General features: G+C 37.2%; 4 protein-coding genes across 4 annotated transcripts; all 4 read right to left on the bottom strand.

The window, feature by feature from the left end:
* Window positions 1–153: 153 nt before the first annotated feature.
* Window positions 154–2,519, bottom strand: LOC145218540 (uncharacterized). Its single transcript, XM_080085958.1, has 4 exons — window positions 2,093–2,519; window positions 1,935–2,029; window positions 1,317–1,451; window positions 154–481 (listed from the first exon to the last, which is right to left on the bottom strand). Exons 1-4 carry the CDS (start codon window positions 2,142–2,144, stop codon window positions 407–409), a joined length of 357 nt encoding a protein of 118 aa, XP_079942084.1. The 5' UTR covers window positions 2,145–2,519; the 3' UTR covers window positions 154–406.
* A 695-nt stretch (window positions 2,520–3,214) lies between these two features.
* On the bottom strand, window positions 3,215–5,766 carry LOC145220170 (uncharacterized). Its single transcript, XM_080087450.1, has 4 exons — window positions 5,568–5,766; window positions 5,413–5,495; window positions 4,393–4,539; window positions 3,215–3,333 (listed from the first exon to the last, which is right to left on the bottom strand). The coding sequence occupies exons 1-4, from the start codon at window positions 5,629–5,631 to the stop codon at window positions 3,241–3,243; spliced, it is 387 nt and encodes a 128-aa protein (XP_079943576.1). The 5' UTR covers window positions 5,632–5,766; the 3' UTR covers window positions 3,215–3,240.
* A 3,804-nt stretch (window positions 5,767–9,570) lies between these two features.
* Window positions 9,571–12,721, bottom strand: LOC145218909 (solute carrier organic anion transporter family member 3A1-like). The gene is made up of 5 exons (XM_080086307.1): window positions 12,383–12,721; window positions 11,873–12,020; window positions 11,318–11,481; window positions 10,249–10,408; window positions 9,571–9,848 (listed from the first exon to the last, which is right to left on the bottom strand). The coding sequence occupies exons 1-5, from the start codon at window positions 12,535–12,537 to the stop codon at window positions 9,720–9,722; spliced, it is 756 nt and encodes a 251-aa protein (XP_079942433.1). The 5' UTR covers window positions 12,538–12,721; the 3' UTR covers window positions 9,571–9,719.
* A 2,323-nt stretch (window positions 12,722–15,044) lies between these two features.
* LOC145219975 (solute carrier organic anion transporter family member 1A1-like) lies at window positions 15,045–17,271 on the bottom strand. The gene is made up of 4 exons (XM_080087271.1): window positions 17,120–17,271; window positions 16,650–16,793; window positions 15,669–15,922; window positions 15,045–15,106 (listed from the first exon to the last, which is right to left on the bottom strand). Exons 1-4 carry the CDS (start codon window positions 17,269–17,271, stop codon window positions 15,045–15,047), a joined length of 612 nt encoding a protein of 203 aa, XP_079943397.1.
* Window positions 17,272–18,175: the final 904 nt, after the last annotated feature.

The following is an 18,175-nucleotide window of genomic DNA, read 5'->3' on the forward strand; positions in this document are numbered from 1 at the left end:
TGACTCGATAACCTACGGTTTTTTTTCGGTGTCCTTGCTGTTTACTTAACTGACCAACAATGGAACTGTGTTGATAAAGTGACTATGCAAATAAAATCCTGACTGACTGACTTTTATTCATCCTTTTAAGACACCAGGGTGTCATTTAAATTCTGATGCTTTTATTGAATGGGAAGAAAACTGACGATGACTTCTAATTATGCGAAATTCACATTTCTGTTTCGTAAATTAAAAAAAATTGTTAAACTTTTCACAAGGATATGCACACTATTTACGGTTTTGAATAATCTGGGTCGAAAAAATCAGAGCTAGTATTTGTGGGATTTTGTTTATTTTCACAAGGAATTGTTTTATTTTGTTTTTATTCCACGACAAGACGACACTTGTGCTGTCAAATTCTTGTTGTTTACTTCCTTGGGTCCTTGATGTCGCTAAAGTTGTTGCAGAGTTCGGTTTTGCAGCAGTAGCGACAAACCCTCAGCTGGAAAAATGTGAAATTTTAGCACATTTAGCTTCACAAGGACTAAATAAATTGTATTAGCATCAGATTACAATCGAAGTCTGTGAGGGTAAAAGGACACCTGGATATGAAACGGGAGGTATATCGATGTGTTAAAATTTAATTTGGTTCATAAACATGCCACATTTTATTGATTATTATTGACGTTGGGTTGCACAATAAAACAAATGCTATTAAAACAAAGGTAGGCTACCAAAACTAAATACAATTGTAATCGAATTTTTTGTGTTTTTAGCCTTTACAAAACACATTATATTGCTGTAATGTGCGCGTTGTTGCAGCCAGTTTTGCAGCATAAGATTACGTGACAAAACTTATACTCAGTGGTGGGATTCAGCCGGTTCTATTGAACCGTCTTACGAAATTTTATGAGATCAGCGAACCGGTTAGCATCACTGGTTACTGTCAATGGACATTTTGTAACAGAACCGGCTGAAAAATGTGACATTTGTGATAGAACCGGCTGACAAAAAATTTGAATCCCACCACTGCTTATACTCGTTATTTGTATTTAAGGCATCTTGGCAGGTTCCTCTTGGTTAATCTAACTTTCGGGCATAAGTCAGGGCTTTATTGCAACACAGTTTTGGACTTATAGTTTTAAGTCAAAATTTCAACTCTCATACAACGATCTCTTGGATACAACTTAAATCTAAATGTGTCTGGTGAAAGTTTAAATTTCGGACTTATACTTCATAGTTTGAGCCAGAATTTCAAGCCCGGTTACAACTCTCAGGCATATATACAACGATATTTTGGATACAACTTAAATGTCTGATATGTCAGTTAAACCTACAGATGAACGCAAGAAACTCCAGGCGTAGCATTGCACGGTGTTCTGCCCCTGTTGGGTGTTACACGCCTGTTCATTCTTGCACATTTTTATCACCGTTTTCATTCCTTGATTGACCTCTATTTTTGTCATGCAAACCTGCACAAAATGTTATCTGGTAAATTGTTTCTCATGAAAAATTCTTAACTTGTTTCAGTATTAATCGTGACTTCATCAATAGCTGAATAAGTCAAAATATGGGTGATGAAAGCCCTTTTTGCCATTGTAAATGAGTTAAAAAACACGTGAACGTTGTTGTCTTTTGTTGTTGTCCAATGCCTAAACGTTCTTTGTTGTAAACATTACCGCGAAATAACATCAATTTTAAAACATCACTTTATTGTCATAATAGCAGTCGAGTTGTTGATTAAATTTTAACCTGATGTGGCGTCGAAAAAATAAACAATTAGAAAGCTTCAACGTAAGGTTGCAAGGACAGTTTTAAATTTTCTTTATTGTATTTTATCCTTATATAGCCTAAATTTAAATTGTTGGGAAATTTCCTCTAACGTAACATGGTATGATCGAGTTTTAGGATGATTGCTATTTTTGTGAAAAAACTCCATCTATTTTATCTGTTACTTGATTCTCGTTGCATTCTTGGGTGTTGAATGTCCCGTTCACAAGATCATTGTCGCTCAAACTTCCAACGTAACAAGAAAGTGACGAAACGCAACCTGCAAAACATACTCAAACTAATTACACATCTATTTTAATGGTGAAACTTATTCAGTACCTACCCGAAAAAGTTGCAATCAGCAACAAGGTGCCCAATATTTTCATAAATTCCATGCTGCACTTTTACTCTATCGTAAAGAAAAAGAAAAATTTTGTCGATTTTCAAACGTTTCTTTTCTCAACAAAAATATATTTGCGTGTAAAACATCACTACGTTGCGACAGTTTCTTTTGTCATCGTTAGGTAAAATAGAACCAACAGAAGGAATGCACCTTGGTGCCGCACATCAGTAGCTAGTGATTTTTTTTTACTGTTTTGCACAAAATATTTAGAACCGTGCACTGTGTACCTAAGTTTCTTCCTTATTTTATTTTTAGTTACCAATTTCTGCCATTTAACTGTCTGCATTCAGCGAAATTGCTTGTTTAAAAAAATTATATTCCTGTCTATAACGATCCTTGCACTTTCTGCAAGATTTTTTGGCAATTGAATATCTTTCCAGACCATCCACTTGTATTTTTGTGTCTTGCATTCTTGCGTTTTACTTCAATACTTTTTTATCTCCTTATATCTTCAAACATTTGTAGCTAGAGGCAAAACGCCACGTATCCAATGCAGTCGTTCTCAATATCTTATCAATGTAAATATTTAAAGTCTAGACACGTTTTTCCAATCGACGGTTTACTTTAGAACTTTGTGGCTAAGAGATGCGTTTGGGCTGATGCCGGTTGTGGTTTTATGGCGAGCTGAGTTCCAATTAAGACTTGGAAACCGGTTTAGGCAGTTCTGTGTACAATTGAACCTAAACGACTTTTTTGGACGTCAGGTCTTTTCAACACTTAAGATTGTATTGTTGAAGTCCTATCAATGATTGTTCCGAAAACACAACCCCAAAAAAGTACATAACGTTATTTTCCTTAATTGAAAGTGACTTCCAGCACCATACAAAATGACTTTATCGGTCGGTTGACAAACAGTTTAACAATGTCTGTCTTATTTATACGTATTGTTTCCAAAACCTCTACCGTTTTCTGTTTTTAGTAAATATTGTTTTAAATCCTGATAGTTTGCAAAAAAAATCACCCTCACACAAGTTTATTACACTATTTGTCTTTATTCAAATATCTCTCATTACGATATAACATAACTGTCTTGATTGGTTGGTTGACATATAAGTATACGTTGCGTTGATGTGCTGCAACGTGATTGGTCAATTCTCGTCAGGTGCGTCATGTGCAGTGTTACACGCTGATTGATCCTCGTCGTTTTCGTCCTTGTCACAGCAGTAGTGGCAAACTCTTGCCTGTTAAACACAGCAAGTTGATATTTCCAAATCTACTTTGTATTAATACTCTGCTTGGAGCCATAAGAACGATTGTTTTGGGTAGTGTGCTATTACCCTGTTGAAGACGCGGTAATTTTAAATAATTTTAATTTTTTTAACAATGTTATATTCATTTCCACTACCAGTTTAATTATTTTTTTCTGATGGTAAGTGCGAGATCTGAAAAACTATTACAAACCGAATAGACATTGAGCCAAGAAAATGTTTTACAGTGCGAAGAACGATTCTGTTGAACAGTGTGCAATTACCCTAAAAAGACGCCTCGAATGAGATGTCGAAACATCGCGTTAGTGTATATAATTGCCGTTAGACCAATAAACTCTATAAAGTATGATTGAAACGCCATTTTCATTTCCAGTTAAAGTGGAACCAATGTGTTTTTACATTAAGTCCAAGGTCTTGGGAAAGGTTTTAAACTGAAAAGTGCGCCTCGAATGAGACGTCGAAACATAGTTTAAGTTTTATATAATTGCCGTTTGAACATAAAAAAGGTTGTGAAATATGACAATAACACTATGCTTATTTACACTGCAAGTTTAACTAATATATCCTAATGTGCAGTTCGAGGTCTGAAAAAGGTTATAAACTGAAAAGCCATTAAGCCAAGAAATTGTTTTACAGTACGAAGAACGATTGGTTTGAATAGTGTGCAATTGCCCTAAAACGACGCCCCGAATGAAATATTTTAATTACCAGTTGAGCAAAAACAAAGTTTCTGAAATATAACAGCAAAACTATGTTGTTGTTTTCACTACAAGTTTAACCAAGTGCTTAATATAACTGCATATTGTTTACCCCAGTAGTTCTCAAACTGTGCGTCGCGACGCCCTGGTGCGACGCTTCAATTTTCCAAGGGCGTCGCAGAATATTTCCGTTTTGTGGCTTTTTGTTGTTGTATCAATAAACACAACTTTAATAATAATTTTCCCCATTAACTTTTATTTGCTGGTGCGTCGTAAGTCCAGAAAACTTTTCCAGGGGCGTCGCAACAAAAAAGTTTGAGAACCACTGGTTTACATGATTATTTTTGGCTCCCGATCCGTAACAGTTTGTGTGATTGGCGTCAACGTTTCGTTTGCACGCCTCTTTGACTTTGCATCTCTTCTCCACCGAACGGGATAATAGGTGTGTCTCAATCTTCGTCTGACAAGCTACTTCGCTTCCCTGGAGTGAAATAAGACATTTTCAATTACCTTCATCATTTTAAACCAGCATATTCTATCCTTTAATATGTGTTAGGGATGTGTACCAATTTAGGGGCTTGTGTCTCTTTAAATAACATTATTATAAGGAAGGTATTTTTATCACTTCCTTATTTTTTTCTTTTGTGTGGAGGTTAAAGAATATTTCAAGTCAGTTTGTTCTACCCGTGAATATATGTTAAGGATATTTTTCTCTGGGTTCTGTGTACTTGTGATAAACATTAATAAGAAAAGTCAATCTTTCCCATGGTTCTATTTCGTACACTATGGGCTTTTTTTCTTTATACGATGGGTAATAATTTTGTTTTTATATTAGGTTGCTTGAACAAGTGTTGGAAATATTCTTTAGGGGCTTGTTTCTATGTGATGGACATTATTAAGGGCAGGTAATCCTTCTTATGGTTCTATTTCGTTCTCTACATGCTTTTTTTTTCTTGATACATTGGGTAATAATCCCGTTTTTGTACCAAGTGGCACTAGCTTGAACATGTGTTAGAAATGTTTTACTTATGGGGCTTGTTACTTGTGTAGCCTAGACATTATTATGGGCAGACAATCTTTCTTATGGTTCTTCTTTCAACGCTATAAAGCCTTTTTGTTTCTTTATACGTTGATTAACAATTATATACTAGTTGCACTAGTTTGAAAGTAGGGCGTAATTTTTTTTGTTTTTCTTGATGCATTTTGTAAAAAAGTTAACAATTTTCTTGTTGTGTTTTTCCTTGCTTCTTAATTTTGTGACACACTATTCGTTATTGCACAGTCTAGTATTGCCAGGTTGCCCCTTGTTAGAATATGTGCTTTGTGTCAAAAACTACACATTAGCATTCTGTACCAAGTGTTTGCATTCTTCTTCCGGGAAGTCTTCTTCAGTGAACTCTTTCGACCAAGCTTTCCTAGCGCGTCCCACTTGGCAACCTTAAACCAAATACAAAAAAATCGTTTGTATAAACACCATAATCAAATAAGTCATAATGATTTATCACTTACGAATTCCAGATGAGTTAGAGATGAAACAGACGGCAATGATCGTTAAAGCAAAGATCACCTTCATGCTTAAGTTAGTTTCAGGATTTACAAAGTTTTAAACCTGCTAAAAAATGCACGATGTTAAGTCGAGTGGTACAACTGTAACACAATACAAAAAGGGCAACATAACTTAACGAAACTATATAAATACAAAGACAACAAAATAAAACCAAAAACGAAATAAAAGGTTTATCATGACATCATTTTAATGTATTTCCTAACAATCTTGGTTCATGGTTCTAAACCTATGGGCATAATTACCTAGGGGTTATTAATACTGGCGGGAAAGGAACGTAGTTGGTTGGCTGCAACTTGATTATGAGCAAACAATCACTATCGTAGCTTATTTTTTCTTTGTTGCATTGAAAATGCTTTAAGATGGTGATTTTAATCACACATACACTTTTCATGTTTAAATTAGCGTATCAGAATGAGCAAATTAGAGAAATTAAACGTAGGTAACTTGCGTGAAATTTAAATGTGATACAAACAAAAATATATGGGTAGGGAAAATGACAAAAAACAATGATCTAGATTCTTGTATAAGACCAAAATTTCCAAACTAGTCGCACCACAAACATAAAGTTCTCTGTGAAAAATATTAAAAACAAAAAAAAACATGCGTAACCAACGAAAAAATTAAAGTCTTATGAAGTTGTCTTATTAAAGGTCTTTCAGTTTTCTTAGCTCGACTAGTAACGATCGTCGTTTCTTTCTTGGACTCGAATATTGTGGTGGCAGAGCTGGAAATGACGAATCGGGAATCGTCCTTAAGTCGTTGCAGAAACTTTCTGTGCAGCAGAAATGACAAACGCGAACCTACCGAAAAATCAAGAGATTGCTGTAAACCCAAAGATTCGGGGTTCGAATCCCTGTGTGACTTTAAGAATTTTTTGCTTAAAACTGCATTTGCTCACTGACCTACATTTTAGTCCTCAGTTCAAATTAATATTTTTTGGCAAAGAAACGCAAAATAACCCGGTCTTCATAGCCCCACACACATATATTTCAAAACTTGCTTGTAAATTTTGAGCTGTGATTCTTAACCGTTATTTACGGGGTTTGCGGTTCGAGTCAGTTTTTTTATGTCTTTATCGGCCAAGCGCCTACTTTTCCAAATTAACCCGTTTTATCTCCCCCACTCATGTTTTTCGGAACAAGTTTTTATTTCACAATTCTATTTTTACTTAGGTTTTTCTTTGACAGTTAAATCGAACGTTATCTTACATTGTTTGCAATTGCATTTCTGGAGTAGCAATTTGATTGATTTTCTTCCACCAGTTGCATACACTCCGGCATTTTCCTGCAAGATCTCTCGATTTGAGTTCGCCCATCGTGGGTGATTTTTGTCATGCACGCTTCCTGAAAATGTGATGAATAAATCTATTGGTTAAATAATAGTTAGCATTTCAGTTACCCAATCTTGTAAGTCCAATATTTTAGTTTAATCAAGTCAATTTATTCTGCATTGCCATTTCATCATTTTTTTACTGTTGGACGGATTCGTAAAACAGCAAGGACACCGAAAAACTTGGTTTTTCGAGTCAAAACTGTCTTGTTATTAGGGTGATGCTTGAATTTAAATGCTGTTCTGTTATTTGAATGGGTTTAAAAAGCAAACCACCAAAGAAAAAGTCATCTGTGTAATTAAATTGAACAAGACCTTGGTCGTCAGTAGACCAATGAGATTTTTCTTTTATTGTACGCCAGGGGTGGGCAACCTGCGGTCGCGGGCCGCATCCGGCCCTTCATTAAAGGTTGTGCGGCCCGCAGAGACGTTTGGATTTCAAAAGTACTGGCAAACGAGTCCCATTATTACACATTTTTGAGCTGATTAATGCGCCTGGTGCTAGTTTTCTGCGATCTGGCAAAATATGGCTTGAATCAAATACGAATTATACTTTTAGTTACGCATATTTGGTAAGAAACAAAGCAAAATCACTTTGTGTGATGCACATGTGCGGCCCGCGATCTAATTTTGACATTTATAATTGGCCCTACAGTATTAAAGGAACGCCCTACGTTGAGAACCGGTGTTGCTCAACACCGCACCATACCGCATAAAAAAAATTAATGAACACAAATTTACTTACAACGCAAAAATTATAATTTTGCGGACTAAAAATTAGGACTTTTCGGATTGGGGTCAGGGTCTGTTTACAAAATAATGTTATAACCTGAACTTAGGTTTTTAGAGTCACTTGTCGTATCGACAGTTAGAAACCACAAATTTACCTCGTAATCTTCGCACTCTATCGCTTGGCCAAATATGTCATCGTTACGAGAAGGAGCGAAATTGCACATCAAAAAGCCACTAGACCCTTCAGGTACCACCGACCAAACCTCTATAAAATTAACTGTCATGCCGCAGACAGTGCACACTGTTCGATCTACAAGATCTCATCAGTGCTACTGGTGACTACCAACAATCTGTGCCGCTGGATGGCTACAATAGCCAATACAGCCTAAGTCTTGTCACCAGATGCACTAATGAGACCTTAAGGGCGAAAAATTGTTCACTGTCTGCAGCTTATCATTTATTGGCTCTATGCTTTTAACCATCCTAGATTTGATTTCTTGCAAGTTGATCGCAAATAACCGCCATGTTATTGCAAATTCTGTCATGTTTTCCACCTCTTATTTATACTATATACTACAAGTATGGAAACGTTCGATTTTAAATGCGATACCAAAGATCCTTTTACAGAGAATTAACACATTAACCGAGAAACAAACGTTTTCATGCTTGCCTTATGAACAAAACAATATCGTGGAAAATCAAAAACGAGCTAAATTTTTAACATTTGAGTCGGCAGTGTTTTGAACTTCGAGATTAACTTGTTAAACGACTTTCCATGTCAAAGATCGTACATGCAAACGATTTAGTTTTGCATTTTTTCTGTCAGTGCCGTTTCAAACAAACCATTTCCTCTTGCCTTTGCTGTGAGTATCTTACACAGGTGGACTAAAACACTACCCATTTGGTTTTACAATGTTTTGTACTTCACACAACATTTGTACTTGCAGCCCTTACCTGCCGCGCTTTGCAGAAGCAGTAGACCAATGAATCCAATCGCCAACATTGTATTTGGCGATTAAATTCAACTGGACCCGGTTCATATTTCGGATATAATTGGGTGATTTATTCACCAGAAGGACGTGATATTACGTCGATGAGTCAGATCCGCGAAATATATCATTGCGATCCCGATCAAACCAGTACAGTTTGTGCTGAATATACAACATTTAATTCAAACATAAAAGACATTTATTTACGCATTACTGGAAATAATCATGAAGGTTCATCCAGACCAGCGATCACGCCACATCTCACTCATATAAGTCGTACTATGGTCTAAAATATAAATTTCAACTAGTTTTTGGTACAGAAGTTTCATCTCTAATAGCAGACATGATCGACTCTAATTTAATATTAAATAGATTTGATTTTTTGTCTTGCCTGTAACAAAGAGTTTGGTAAAGGATTTAGCAACCCCTTCGCCTGCATTTGTATGGTAGAAACTGCTAATGCCCAAGGGTGGAATATTTTTCTGTTATTTAGAACTGTTTTGTGGACAGAATCTGTTACAGAACACTGCTGCTTCGTCACTACTTTTCACAAAATACTATTCTATTAAGCCATGCGAATGGCATGCAACAAGGCAAAGGCTATAAAAGTCGAACCTGCGATGGGGTTCGAACCCGCGAATTAAAGTCTATCCAGGTCTAGCGACCAACCAAATGAACTTGTCTGCTGCTGCTGAACCAACGGAAATGACTGGTTATTCGCATGCTTAATTCACAGTTTGCAAATGCTTTATTACTGCCTAGTTTTATGAATTTTATTGTAAACAAGCTTGTCCCAAACATAATATTCTCACAACAGTACAGTAAATCATGTAAATCCACAGTTAACGTGTTTCAGTTCAATATAAACAAACTAATGTAAATTTTAGAGTGTTTTCTTCAGATGTATGTCGCATTATAAAAACTCTGCAGTGGTTGTGAATGTGAATGAATTAGTCCACAATTTCTTCGCTCAATTGGATAAGTCTAAATTTCTCCAATTCGTTTCATCCTGAAAATTTTCTAGAACTTTTGAATGTTGCTCTTTCAAATGACAATTCTTCTTCTTTCCCTCCGTTCGAACACAAATGCAAGGGCAATAGCCACCGCCGAAATAAGTTGAATTAGAAACAAGAATCCGAACATTAATTTTCTCATCGCTGTGTTGTCGTAAATCTAAACAACAAAACAAATAGAACAACAACGTTAATTACACGAAGAAACACACCCCATTAATAGTGTTATTGGTATCTGCAATGTTGCTACTGTGTCTAAATCTGGGAAACAATGGCAATATTTACTTAAATGTTTGAGAGAAAACAACCCAAAGCACAAGTAAGACCAAAATTAACAATAGTTATTTATAATGTTGTTATTTGTCTAAATCAACATGACAATGGTAATCCTGACTTAAATGTACAAAAAGAAGCAATCAATACCATACAAAACACAACCATAAAGCAAATTTTAAGTGTATTAAAAGTGCAAAAAGCACTAAAACAGTTTTACTCTTTCTAAGTTTTACACTAAAAAGCAAGAAAACATTCATTTCCCCGTCGGGATTCGAACCCGCTACCTTGCAATATCCATTCTCTGCGCACATTTCATCGCTCCAATATAGACAAGTATGATCCACGATAGCGGCTACGATCATTCGGGAAGGAATAAAACCCGCCACGCGAACCATAAACGCGCTCACTCCAATCCCAGCCGACTTGTCTTCCGCCGGTACAGTTCTAAAATCAACTAAATCAATGAGCTTTAGTATTGTAGCCATTTTTAGTGATCGTGAGGATTTTTGACTTGTTTTAATGACTTTAGTATTTTAGATAAGTTATGTTTTAGTGAACTTTAGGATTTTAAACACACTTTTTTGAGCATCAGTGTTTTTGGCATGTTCTACGAAGCTTCGGTGTGTTGCTCTTGTTTTAGTGATCTAGTGTTTTAAACATGTCATAGTGATCTATTGTATGTTTAGACCTGTTAATCAAGAAACTATCAAATCTTTTGCTGCACAATTGACACGGTTTAGTTTTGTTTTAAACGAGTTTGACATTATTTTTAAATTTTTAACCACTATAGGATGATTTAAAACAACGTTTTGTGCACTCATAGTGATGTCTCGATGCCTACAACAGTGTTTGTCGGCTATATAACCACAATTTTAAGAGTTTTCTGTACAGCTAAAAGCCGAACGGTTATAGTGACATTTGATAGTATATGAAAATGAAAAGATTATGGTAGAAAAACTTCTTAAATGTGTTTGCAAAAGGGTCGCATTGTGTAAGTAAACCTCTACATGGGGTTACAAAGCAGGTTGAGAACCGCTGGCCTAATAACTTAACTTGTTGCATAGCTTAAGGCAGGGGTGGGCAACCTGCGGCCCTTGATCAAAGGACTGGCAAACGAGTCCAATTATTATATATTTTTTGAGCAGATTAGTGCGCCCGATGCTATTTTCTGCGACCTGACAATATGCTGCTAGAATCAAATGCGAATTTTACTTGTAGTAAGGCATTTATGGTATGCAACGACGTAAAATAACATGTGTTATATAAAAGGTGCGGCCCTCGATCCAATTTTGACATTTATAATTGGCCCTACAGTACCCGTGGCGTAAGGGAAAAACCTGTTACATAGCTTACCGGAACACGATCATCATAACAGGGGTGGTCGTCATTGCACCGAAAAACACTACTATCGCCTCTAGCACCACCACGGGGATAAGAAGGTGGGGACATTTCGACAACTCACATGCGCCACTAGTGACCGTCGAGTTGCCAGGGATACAAGCACAGTTTGTATAGTTCTATAAAAGAAAACAGGAAAAATTTGGGTGGTGAAGTTTATAAACGATTTTCCCTTAATAGCTCCACACAGCCACAACATGGTGTCCGTTTTAATGTGTTATCCAACTGTTTGTCCTATATAAAACAAACAACCCTGGTATAAATCTCTGAAATAAATTTATTTAAAACGCCCTTCCCAAGTGATCTTATTCTCCGTAAAGGCGTAAATCAGCCGCAACATGGTGTCTGTTTTAAAAGAGTTATAAATGAGTAACTGTTTATCCAAAGTAAAACAAACAACCCTTGTATAAGCGTTAAATCTATCAACATATTTGAAAAAAGTCTCTCCAGGTCAAACTATTTGTCCTTAATAACTTCACACGACCACAATTTCCAAAGTTGCTTCGTTACCTGGTCATTATTTCTACCCACATCTTTGCTGTTCGTTTTACAGCCAGCGAAACACGACGATAAGTAAGTGTTCCCGTCGGACCCGCAAACCGGTAAGAATAAGCCGATCTCGCAGCTGCACTGCCGGTTGCAATCGCTGATTGGTGCGCTGTACAGAAATCAATTTGTTTCAGATCGGAAGCAAAAAATCTTTGAACATGGCTGCCTCAAAGACGACATTCGCACTCTTTAAGAAAATGTACCTGTTGTTCCATTTTGAATGGCGTTTTGGCTTTATTAATGCTCAAGGGACTGTTAACTTTGAATAGTATGCCACAATTGTCGCAATAAATTCAACGACATTGGCTACGTACAGATTTGTGATTAGGTGAAGAGTATTGCGGACCAAAATGGAACGGTCAAAACAGCATATGCCACCAAAATAATAGAAAGTTTTTTTAGGTGTTTGTATGAGGTCAGATCCATTGCTTATATTACACGCTTGTAAAAACTTATAAGAAACCTTCTTACCTATGATTTTGTCCGCTATAAGTCGCCGTTACTCCTTTTATGTCGATAGTGTCACAACCAACAAAGCACAGCAACAACAGGCCCACTGACGCAACAGTAAGACATATAGCGCACATAATTAGAGCTCCTTTTCGTTTCAACTTCCATCTTTTCATTATCACACCGCTAACAATCAAGGCTACTCCAGAACATGGCAAAATAACGACACCTGCACATAAAATACATTACGCTTCACACCAGAGCTGCAATCAAGCCGGGTTTTGGTTGAGTTTGCGTTTCATGGGCTTGATTCGGGCATGACTTCACACTCATTCTTCTTTGTGTCACCATCAGACCGACTTTCGGTTGTAATTTATGGGGTGTTTTGTCAAAAAAAGGGTTCGGGTTTCGGACTTTTTGTAAATTATGGCCCGAACCCCTGTTTTAACTTCGCTTTGAACCAGTGGTTTCCAATCTTGTGCCAAATTCCACCAAAACAACCTAATTAAATCTATTTCGTTCATTATGTTTCTCATTTTTAATTCACTTTCTCACTTTGTGACAGGCACTTGACCTGATGTTCTAAGTCAGGGATGTGCCAGCTGAGGGCTTCGCAGATCTTGGATTTCCTTTGAGTGTGGCCCGCTCAACTATTTCAGTGCAGTGCCAGCGAGCGATTCTAATTCTTCTTTCTTTTTTTGAGCAGATCAATGTGGTTTATCACCATATAACTCGACTCAATATCTCTCTTCCATTAAGTTTGTCATTTTTTATTTACTTTTCTACATTGTTGATCGCTTATTTTGATATAAATACATAAAAAGCTGACCGGGATTCGTTCTCAGTAACGCGACCCCCTGAAACAAACGTAAATTAAATGGTCTAAGTTGCTGGAATCAGACATACAAACAAAACTGATTGGGAAACGTGCTTAGTAGCGTCCTGAGGTGCTTGAGCCCCGTGTAAAAGCTTAAATAAATGAGACTTACCAAAGATAAATCCGGTCCTCGAAGCGCTAATTCCAAAATTCAACTCAAAATATTTCGGCGAAAACAGAATGATTGACAGTTGAGCTGAGGCTGACAGCGTTCCGCAAATTATCGTTGAAACGTAAACTGGATTCGTGAACATTCGTTTGCAAGTTTGCAGTGGGCCTGGTTTGGATACAAAGATGTAATTAAATGTCGCTGAACTGAGGGTTTAAGACTATATATACGGTTTCCTTATGACTTGTTTTATTTATGTCCGTTTGAATGCATGAATATTTGCGGAAAATACTTATTCAACACTGGACAGGCTCACACCATAAATCATTGAGCCATGATAAACTAGCTCATGGACACTGAAAATTTCCAAACCAATTAAGTCATATTACAGAAACTTAATTGTGAAGTGGTTTTGCACAATCCAAGTGCTGCAGAAACAATTAAATGTGACCGTTGAACTTATTTCTTAGCGTGGTTTATCCAGTGGTGGGATTGAGCCGGTTCGCACCGGTTCTACTGAACCCTCTCACGAAATTTTATGAGATCTGCGAACCGGTCAGCATTGCTGGTTACTGTCAATGGACTTTTTGTGACAGAACGGGCTGAAAAATATGACTTTTGTGATAGGATCAGCTCACACAAAAATTGAATCCCGCTACTGTTTATTTCGTTATTCTTGTTCAATAAAATATTTCCTTTGAAATGGGATTGGATTCAAATAAATAAGCTCTAAACAAAAACAAACTCTGGGTTATACCTTTACACATATCTCTACATGGGCGTCTTGCTTTATTTATTTCCATTTTGCCACTGGTAAAGCTGTTAGTCTCTTCATGTCCTTCTACCGGTTCCGCTGTTTTCTTCACCTTTCTGATGGACTTTGGGAAGAAGAACAAAGGTAGACTAAAGAAAAACATCAGAATCCCGCCGAGCATAAATCCGAACCACCAGGCACCGATCCATCTGGGATCTTCGTGTCGTAAATTAACTCTACCTAAACGGATAAAATTGTCAGTCATTAAAATTATAACATGTCTCTAAAAAGCAACAAATTCTTTGCTGATCTAAACAACTTTCTTTTTATTTACAAAATGAAACTATTTAAAAATACAAAAATGTGCGTTTTTGATAAGGTTGTTTGAATTACAACCTACCCGCAAACGTTGCTTTTATCAAGAGCAAAAACAAAACGTTGTATTGATTTTTCTTTACTACTTTTACCAGGTTCTTTCGCAGTTTGTTTCTGTTAAGGTAGTGGGAGAAAACACTAATTTGTTGATTCTTGTGTTGCAGGACTTTTATCGTGACAAAATACACATTTGGTAAAGCACCAGACATACAAAATAATTACTGGTTTTGTTTGCTTACACCATCTAAAAACTATCAGCAGATCAAGTTTATTCCTTCATTACAGCGACAGATTTAGTGTTTTTACTTTGAACTTTCCTGCAGTCATGAAGTAATGACCCTCAATCGTTAATAAGGCATTTGGCCTGTTCAAATATATACTCCAAAAATAATCATTATCAACCACACATAGGCTCTCCGTTGTAGTTGAACACATACAAACCTGTATTAATCCGTTCAAAATCCACCCAGAACTTTAACAGAAATCCGCTCAAGGCATATCCACCAACGTTGCCAAGCAACCCCACCGTGTTTAGAATTGCTGAGAAAATAGAATCTACTTCAACATTTCATCCGACAGCTAAGAAAACTGGGGCTTGATCATGAAGTTTATCTGTTTCTGTACTTTGATCTTTAATGGTAAAACATTAACATTTGTATTGTCAGTATTGAATGAATCAGCGACACAACAAGCCCACAGCTACAAGACACTTCGAATGACGGTAAAGGTTAAACGCACGCTTTTATATGGGCATGCGGCAAGGTCGTCACAAGGCGGGGCAATATACTTAATGCGTCACAAGGTGGCGCAATATACATTACATCGTCAGTAATTTTTAATCATATAAACAAGGAAGTTCGAATGGCCACTTTCTACAAACTTGAACTACTTTGTTTTAGTCAACAATGGGACACACACCCTGGCCCTTTTCCAAAAATTGAGGCCAGGAATCACTTCAAATCCTTACGCGAACCTTTTTTAGGGGGTGGTTTTGGCCCAAAAGTTACGATTTACCAAAGTGAAATGGGGCAAATGCATCCCGGCATAAAGACAGAACCAAGCAAGCCTTTTGTGAAACCCAGAGCCGGCCCGATATAAAATTTATACTCAGCTACTTATTTAATGACCCTGAATCGTTGCAATCCTCTGCGATACATGGTAACTGGGTACAAAGCCTGGCCCTAATCAATACCTTTTTTGAAAACTGGTACAGACACATTAAGATATTTCACAACGCTCTCACCCACATACAACGAGCTTTTTGCTTCGTCAGCTTCGTCATCGACATAACTGAAAGCCAGAGGATAAAAAGTTGAGCCCCCTGCTCCACTGAGGGCATAACCCACTACCACCATCCAGAACAATCCCGACGTTCCACTTCCCGTTCTTACGTCGTCTCCTCCGCATTGTGATGTCACTGATGGGAGTTTTGTTGTGTTCGCGACTCTATTAGGAGATTAAACGCAGTGAACAAAATTGAGAACATTTCTAAAACTTTTTGTCAACTGTTGTTAGTTTTGCAACAATGTCGTTTGCATCACAAGTAATCGAATAGCGGGTTCAAATTCTGGGCTTTCGCCGTGTTTTACGAGTATTCTTTTTTGGTAATATTGGTTTATTGCACCAGAGTCACAGAACAAAACAAAGCAGTTAGGTGGCACAGAATCTGTAAAAGCTGCAAAAACTCTGCGGTTGGAATAAGCTGAGTTAATTACAATTATGGATCACAGCGGTTCAAGGTGCAGCAGCTGCACTTCAAGACTAACGTGGATTAGTGGCGAGAGTCCAAAATGTCGGGAAATACCAAACTTTTTGTTGCATCGAGAAATACCAACATTACAGTTCAGTCCAAGATAGTAACACTGTCATGCAGTGGTTCCCAACCTTATCGACAAATTCCTTAAAAATTTAAAACATTTTCATTCCTCCCTAATAGACCACATAGTAGATGCTAAATCATACAAAGATGTTTTAAAATTGGGGATTTTATCAACTTTGCAGGTTATATTCCCAGCTTAAGTGTCTATTCACAAACCACATGTAAAGATAAAGTAAATTCCTCCCCTTTAGTTTAGAATTCCTCCCCGATTGGGAACCAGTGTTGTAATAACAAGTTTTTCTCACACGTTTACAACCAATGTCTACTGGCTTGTTTGTTTCAAGTTTCTCTCACCTGCATAATTGGGTGTCGGTTTGTGTCACTGACGTGTTGGTGGCGATTTTTGTGTAATCGTAATTGTCACTTACGAAGTGAGGAAAAGATTTGAAGAAGAATGCAATAGATAAAAGAACACACCCTGCTCCCACTATCCGGGGCCTGGAAATAACAAAAAACATTAGTCTGAAATGTCACAGGGTCCTTAAACAACTGGGGTAGTAGAGTTCTTAAACTTTTCAAGCATATGGCGCAATGACAAATCAGTTATTGTTTCCTTGGCGCATTTTGCAGACAAACAACAAAAAAGTTGTTGTAAGAACATTCATTTGCAACTATATTGTTGTGGATAAGATGGTTGTTTATCACAATTGCTTTCAAGTCATTTCATCAAGGTTGATTTCAAAAACCCAGAGTATAAGCCATACATAGATTTTGGACATTATTACTTCCTTATTCAAATAAAATTGCAAATGATGTGCACAAACCTGTGGCAGTTTTTCCCGTAGTAACTGATTATTACTAAACAAAAAAGATTGGCGATTTGATATGCCACTGACAGCGACGCCATTTTTTTCGTGCTGACCTGAAAATGTCTTTCAATTGTAGTAAAGGCTCCTCGACCAAATGCCCCGGTCATTATCTAAAGTACAAAAAACAGTTTCTTCAAACTTTACAACTTTGGACCTGCTACATGAAGTCGTGCTTTTTTGTTTTTTTCTCCAAAATCTTGGCGTCTTTGCGAAATCGTTATCAACTAAATGTTGGTTTTGAATACTTGTTGGCAAACCATAAACGGAACTGTAGAGTGTATTTGAACTCATTCCATTTTTTTCACCCATGTAAAAACACAACGACAAAAAAAACATTTCCTAATTTTGTAATACGTCAGGTGTATTTAAGGTTTAATATCGAATCACAGTACGCCAGGCCCATTGAAGGGGCAATACCGAGTCAGCTGGTCTCCTAGCATTCACCACCATATGGCAAGGCGTTGGTGAAAAAAAATCTAGCCTGCGATGGGATTCAAACCCACGAGAGGGGTGTTTCCGGGACTCTCGCTCTACCAACTGAGCTACACAGGCTCAGTGGTGAATCACAAGCACCGTTGCCTGCCTCGTATGCTGCACATGTCAGCTTCGTAGTAGGGGATCACCAGATTGACCAGTGTCAGTTAAGTTGAATCACAAATTTAATTCCAAGCCAACTCGGCCTCCCAAGCATTCCAACATATTTTTCCCCTACCAGTGTACTAACCTCAATAAAGAAAACGCAACTGAAGCAGGCCACAAATGTTTTTACGTTTCCAAATAAAGACATCTTGCCCTTTCCACTTTCCCAACAGCAACCATGCGAGTGTTTTCGACAGTAAACTTTTGGATTGCCTCAGTCTATAAATGCTTAGTCATCCAGCCAACAACCACAGTAAAACATGCCAATTTAACTACAGCAGCCAAGTACAACCAACCGCATAATACTGCTGCGGGCGATTTTGAATTAAATTTTTTTGCGAGATAAATTTCCCGTCGTGTTAAATTTTGTTG

The sequence above is a fragment of the Phallusia mammillata genome, chromosome 3, assembly GCF_965637545.1.
Source record: "Phallusia mammillata chromosome 3, kaPhaMamm4.hap1.1, whole genome shotgun sequence".
NCBI lineage: Eukaryota > Metazoa > Chordata > Ascidiacea > Phlebobranchia > Ascidiidae > Phallusia > Phallusia mammillata.